Here is a 7,032-nt window from a genome sequence, read left to right as displayed (position 1 = left end):
CAAGTCGAGCTGTGAACACGCGGTGTGAACGAGCTCGGCAGGGAGATTGCCTCATCTCTTGAGCGAGAGATTGCGATCTCGCTATAGTGCCATGCGGCGGCACAGGTCGAGCTGTGAACACGCGGTGTGAACAAGCTCGGCAGGGAGATTGTCTCATCTCTTGAACGAATTGGAAGATCATCATTCGGAGCTAACAGGTGAGGGCCGTGGCCCAAAGTCACCCACCCACGTCGTCACACACTCTGACCTGTCTGATCCTAGGGTATGAGAGTCGACTCCAGTCGTCCCGACGTGTGATGAGCCTCCAACAATTACAAAAGAAGTTAGGACCACAGACCCCCTATCTGGCTAGGAGCCGGAACCCTGGGGGGGACTAGCGTATCGTCGCCAAAAGGGCGCCGCCTTTGATGATTCTGCTGTCCGCCACCCTTCTCGGCGTCGTTCGCCACGATCCGAGAGAGCGGGTGGTGCTCCCCGAACGTGTGGTGCTCGCAGCAAGCAGCGGAGCGCTGCAAACTCTCGACCTCGAGCTGTCGTGGGACCCTCGGCTTGCTTTTGCCCATGGTGCGCCACCCTTCGCTCACATCAGCCCGCGCTCCACGTCAGCCCACCTCACCGCGCGAACTCTGCTCGCCGCCCGCGACCGGCAGATGCAGAGGGCTACCAGCTCCTCCACCACGCGGCCGACAAGGTGCGGCCCGAAATCTGCCGCTTGCTCCTGGCGCGCGGGGCCGATGTCGACGCAAGGACTGCCGACACCGGCCTCACGCCTCTCATCTTCGCGGTGAACCGTCTCGACATTGGTCTCGTGGAGACCTTCATCGAGGCGGGCGCGGATCTGGATATGCAGGACAAGGTTCTCGGGGCCAGCGCGCTGATGATCGCCGCTGATGGCGGACATCACGCGCTTGTCGAGCGACTGCTTGCCGGCGGCGCCCGCAGGGGCGTGCTAGACAAACGGGGCAGGCAAGCTATCGACTACGCGCGCGAGAATGGGCACCGCGACCTCGCCGCCTTCCTCGACAAGGGGGACAGCGCTAGCTACTCCACCTGGTTTCTCACCGCCGCAGTGCTCGCCGCGTCGTTTGCTGCGGCGAGGCTGCCCCTGGCTGCCGCGGCGCCGGGTGCGATGCTCCTCGCAAGGACCAGGGGCCGCTCTGTGGCCACTGCCCCGCGCCGAGGGCAGAGGCAACGCCGCCGGTCCGCTGCTGCCGCCGCTGCCGCTGCTACGGCGGCTGCGGCTGCCGCGGGAGAGGAGGCTGTCGCGGGCAGCGGGCCGAGCGCCGTCGCTGTGGGGAGGACGGGCGCGGGCGCGGCGGCGGCGGCGGCGGCGTGTTCGGAGGCGGCCAGCGTAACGGGCGGGCAACGCCGCCGGCACCTGCATTCAGCCTTGGCGTGGTGCGCTCGTCTCGTGGCGCTGCGGACTGCGAGGGATGCAGGAGCAGCGGTTGCGACCGAGGCCAGAAGCTCTGGCCCCGCCGCCACCTCCTCGCACACCTCCTCCTCCTCCTCGCACGCCGCTGCGTCGCACGCGCCGGCGGCGGAGTCCTCGTCAGCGGCGGCAGGCGTCGGCTGCTTGGCGCACGAGTCGGCCCCCGCGCCAGAGGCCACCCTCCCACTAGAGGCGACTCCTCCAGCTGCCGCCGCCCACGCTGTGCCGCTGCAGCAGCAGCAGGATGAGAAGCAAGCCGCTTCGCTCCAAGCCGTGCCGCCGGGGGCCGCCGCCGATGCCCTCCAACAACCGGAGTGCATCGTCTGCTGGGACGCGCCAGCGACGCACATCTTTGTCCCGTGCGGACACCAATGCGTGTGCGAGCGGTGCGGCGCCAAGCTTGAGAGGTGTCCCAAGTGCCGCGTCGTGCCGACGGCGATGATGCGAGTATTCCACTAAGGAGGAGCTGGCGAGCGGGCTTCGCAGGCTTGCGAGGGGGAGCGCTGAAGGCGCAGACAACGAAGCCGCACGACAACACGACTCAGCATACGTGCATGTCTGGCCCGGGAAGGGTCCGGGGGGGTCGTGAGCGAGGGATTGTCACACCATGTACAATGTGCCATACGTGTACCAGGACCATCTGTGTTTACCAGCCTGTCCGTGTACCAGTGTGTGTGACCGAGCATACCGGTGTGTGCGCGGAGCAAGAGCAAATCAACACAACCGTTCAAATCCGCTGACCGCCGCAAGTCGTTGCCGCCGGGTGCCACAAAGTGCGCCTGGATAGTGGATTGCTGAGCAGCACAAGCATCCACGGAGCCAGCGAGCGCCGAGCGACATTGCCTTGACTGAGCCGGACCGCGACATGTCGGCGGTCATGGGTCAAACTTGTATATAAGAAGTGGCCCCGCGAGCTGGGAAGGGATCCCTGGGAATAGGACCGCCGCAAGGCTGCGAGGCGAGCGGAGCGGGAGGCGGCAGAGCTAGCGGGTACGGCAGAGCGGGTGGCGCTGCGCGAGGATGCGGAGCTAGCAGAGGCGCTGCGCCGATCAGAGGTGGATGCAGAGGAGGAGGCGCTGGCGCGTCGGGTGTCGCGGTGCGAGGCGGCAGTGAGCAGCGAGTCGACCGGCGGCGGCGGGGAGTTGCCGCGGCGTGTCGAGCGGCTGGAGGCGAGCCTCGGCGCGGCGACCGAGGGCAGCCTCGAGGAGCGGGTCGGCGCCATCGGCGCTTGATCGGGCCAGAGGTGGGAGAGGCGGCGGAGCAGCATCTGCCAGTCGCCGAGCCGTTTGCTGCCGTCTCACTAGCGGACGCCGGCCTCGACACGGGGCGGCCTGGCCCTGTTCACGCGCGCGTGAGACATGCAGACAGGGTTGCCAGGTGAGAGCGAATGGCGCGGTTCACGCCTCGCACAACACAGAGAGAGAGAGAGAGATGCGCTCTGCATGGTGGGACGTGCCCTGTTCAAAATCTCCCGCTCGCGCCTCGCCCTCGCCGTAGAAGCTAGGTATGGGGGATTCTGCGGATGGAGGGGTTCTCGTCGTCGGAGGGAGGGAGGGGACAGACAGAGAGAGGCCGGAGGAAGGAGCTAGGAGTGTGGGGGGGAGAGGAGCTGAGGAGTGAGGACTAGGCTCTATAGAGAGGGCGAAGGGGAGAATGAGAGGCGTCAAAATGCTGGCGCACCGCCTTATTTCGATTGCTCTTTGAGTGACCGACATGAGTGCCACACATCTCTCCTCGCACCTCATCACCCACAACCATCCACATTCACCAGCACCCACCCTCCTCACCTCGCGTCGGTGTTACTTAACCCGCAGCGCGCAGCAGGGTGCCTTTTGTGGCGGGAGGAGCCGCTTAAAAGCCGCCCGGGCTGCCGTAGGTGTTCTTGTTTTTGTCAAAGAACGTTGTCTCCTTCTCCTGCTCCGTGACTGGCTCGTCTGACGCCTAACGAATGAAAACACCTCGTGTACTAGTGTGCACGAGTGGCCTGCGAGGGATCTCGGACCTGCGAGGGAATTGTTGCGTCGCCGTCGTCTTTAATGCCGTCGATCCACCCTTTGAACTGGTCGACGGCTCGCGACTGGAGCGTCACGCCAGCCACCTCGCGATTGTATCGATCCGTGCCGGCCTCACCGGTCGAGATTAGAATGGCGAGCGGGAATGACAGGCATGCCAGCGCGGCGACAGGGAGTAGCCAATCCGGAGCACAGACTGCTCCTGGCTCGCAGGCGGCCTTCGCCAGCACCAAGGAGACTCGCAGCGACGCGTCGACCGTGAGCGGGGCAACGGTGGGTGAGAGAAGCACGACCATTCTGGCGAGTGTTATGACACCCCTCTCGCACCGCTTGCCCGCCAAAAGAAGAGGAGGGTTGGCGGTTCGTGTGATGGTACGCGACGACACCGTGGATATTCCGTTGTCGACCTGGACAGCACACATGTGGACAGCAGGTGTGAATAAACTTGTACTCTCCATCTGGAGCACACACACACACACACACACACACACACACACACACACACACACACACACACACACACACACACACACACACACACACACACACACACACACACACACACACACAACACACAACACACACACACACACACACACACACACACACACACACACACACACACACACACACACACACACACACACACACACACACACACACACACACACACACACACACACACACACCAGTACGATCGGATACAGGATACAGGATACAGGATGTGAACCATCCCCAGGGAGGGCCTCCAGGGCTCGCACCTGCCACCTCAACCTCTCACAGACCAGCGCATAGCGCCATAAAGCCGTACGCAAATAAAGCCGAGGACGTATTTTCTTTCTCATAACAAGGCTGTGAACCGCTCTCACATGGTTGCAGTACGGCTCTATACCACACGCCACAGTTTCTCAGAAGATAGTTCAAAAAAGAAAAATCTCGCACCCTGCTGACTTGCGCCGCGAAGCGGAGCCGCAAGCGCAGACCTCTCCTCTTTTAGTTCACCGCGGACACCCCACCCCACCTTGTGTGTGTGGAGAAGCTGACCCGATGGACATCGGCACGGCGCTCGGCATCCCCTTCAGTGTGTGAGAGTGTGTGATGCGAGTCGACATTGGTGTGTGTCGTCGTGGTCGTTTGTATCAATATACAAGAATACCCCGACTTACTTTAGCGACCCCGGTCGCGCTACGGCTCTAACTTACTGGGCTGCCACGTAGAGTACGATAGAGCCGTCAAAGATTTAAGGAGGCGCGGGTCCTATTCCGATCCTATATACGTCAGTATCCTCCGTCTAGCCTGCTCGCCGCCCTGGCCAAGGTCATGCGGAGCGTGTGGGGCATGCTCGTCGAGGTGGAGCCGCGGGACCACCTCGGCTACTCTAACGACTACCGGCCCGACGTCTCGGTGGCGGGCGCCGGCCGCTCGCGCTCGCGCCTCATCGGCGACGTCAAGTTCAAGGACTCGCTCTCCTCCAACCCGGAGGACGTCGGCCAGCGAGGCGCTTTCGTCGGCCTCGGCAACACCGAGCCCGGCACGAGCGCGGACGTCTTCGGCCTCGAGCAGCGCGGCGCTGTCGGGGACGGCGACTTCAGGCCGAGCGACGGCGGCGGCTATGTGGCGTACAAGAAGGCGGACTACGCGCACGCCCTCTCGCGCTCGGACACCGACGTGCAGATGTACCTGTTTGAAACCTTCGGCGGGTGGTGCAACGCGGTCAAACGGCTGTTCTACCAGATGAAGGACAAGGTGCGCAACAAGCTCTCGAAGCGGCAGCACGAGGACGAGGCGAGCTGGTCGACGCGGTCGTGGCTTTCGCTGCAGGCCCAGCGCATGTCAGTCGCGCTGCAGCTCGCGGCGGCGGAAGAGATTGCGACCGAGCTCAGGCTCGCCGCGGCGTCGGAGGACGCCGCCGTCGCCTAGACTCCCCTGCGTCACTACGTGCCTCGCCGTCTTTGTAGCCTGGCGTTTGTGCCCCGTTTGTGCCGCGTCCCGTGCCCCCGAGTTCATTTAATAGAAAGTACAATTCTACCAGGCGGTGCTTGCGCATGCGCAGAGCTTCAACGACGACTGCATCGCTGTCCACGATGGCGATGAGCTCTTCGTGCCGCGCGCCTCACCGCAGATGTCGCTGCAGGCGCTGCTAGTCGCCTCATTGATGGCCAGTCCGTTGTACGTCGATGGCAGACGCGAGCCGCCATGCACATGGCTGTTTGAGGGCCGCACTCTCACGACGGAACGCGCGTCGACTGGCTCGCTCGCCGTCCGTTTCACGACGCGCGCCTGCGACAATGAGAGCGCCCCGAGCGCAGGCTACCCGAAGTCCGTGGCCAATGTACATCGTGCGTTATGGCTCGATTTGCACCAACATGGCAGTTGTGGCTCGCAGCACGATGTCAAGCACTTCATGGATGGCAGTAGCAGGTTGCCACGCCTCGAATGGGTGCTGGCCCACGGCACGCAGTTGCGAGTGCCCATTGCACTCGGCTCCGTGAGTCACTACGCAAACCTGTTCGTTCGGCGCTACGCGTACGCCGAGGTCTGCGCGGACGAGTACTCTGCCAACATTTATCCGCCACTCGACGAGCGCCTCCGTACGCTCGAGACCACATCCGGCCGTGCCTCGAGATCGACGCGCACACGCCCAGCTTCGCCGTGATCGACACGGAGACATGCGACGGCGCGGGTGCGAGATCGCCTCGTACGATGTGGTTTGTGTGTGGTATCAATAACACACAAGTGTATCTGTAACACACACACACGTGTACCGTGGGGCCTTGTTGTCCTAGCACGGGAGTACCCTGCGTGTGGACCGGAGGTAACAGCACAGCAGAAGCAGACGAACAGACAGGACACCGGCACCCTAGCAATATATCTAAATCAGCTTTTTTTAAGTTTACCGTCGACAAAAGAAGCAAAATTGGCGCACGTCCGTCCTCCGAGTTGCCCCGGCCAACCACGCGTTCTCGCGCAGCCGCACCATCCTTCTACTAAGAATTGGCTGGGGCTGCAGAAGCAGCGTATCTCAGTCGTTCTTCACACGGCCATCGCAGACAGAGCAGGTCGTGAATGAGCTTGCCTGTGGCCTAAGTGCCTCGCCACCCTCGCAGGAGTCGCTTAGGCGGCTCCCGTGGTGTACCTGTGTTAGTGCCAGTGCGCGCCAGTCCCGTGCCCAGTGTTGTGCGAGGGAGTTTTTTTGAAAAATTCTTCTTCGCTGCTCCCCCCCCGGAATGAGAATGAGCGGCGCCATCAGCCCGACCGTGCCCGACGACCTGGCCAAGGGCGACCTGACCTCGCTGCGCGCCCTCCTCGCCGGGCAGACGCGCGGCCCGGCGCTCACGGCCCTGCTCGACGCGCGGCTCGAGGCGCAGAACCATTTCACGCTGCTGATTATCGCTGCTGAGCACGGGCAGGCCGACGCCGTGCGGCTGCTGCTGGAGAGCGGCGCGAGTGTGGGGGCGACGACGGGCCGTGGCTCCACCGCGCTGGCCATCGCGTGCCAGGAGGGCCAGCTCGAGTGCGTGCGGCTGCTTCTCGGCGCCAACGCTGACGCCGACCAAGCCAGGGATGACGGCGCCACGCCGCTGTTCA

At 63.4% G+C, this 7,032-nt stretch overlaps 1 protein-coding gene across 1 annotated transcript; it reads left to right on the top strand.

The window, feature by feature from the left end:
* Positions 1–407: 407 nt before the first annotated feature.
* On the top strand, positions 408–2,151 carry EMIHUDRAFT_456810 (hypothetical protein; the record flags this gene model as incomplete). The annotated part of the gene is made up of 4 exons (XM_005781485.1): positions 408–564; positions 651–803; positions 954–1,124; positions 1,389–2,151. 4 exons carry the CDS (start codon positions 408–410, stop codon positions 1,889–1,891), a joined length of 984 nt encoding a protein of 327 aa, XP_005781542.1. The 3' UTR covers positions 1,892–2,151.
* Positions 2,152–7,032: the final 4,881 nt, after the last annotated feature.

Source organism: Emiliania huxleyi (assembly GCF_000372725.1).
Source record: "Emiliania huxleyi CCMP1516 chromosome Unknown EMIHUscaffold_200, whole genome shotgun sequence".
Taxonomy (NCBI): Eukaryota; Haptophyta; order Isochrysidales; family Noelaerhabdaceae; genus Emiliania; species Emiliania huxleyi.
Note: the sequence above shows the minus strand (reverse complement) of the source record. Positions and strands in the feature narration are given on the sequence as shown.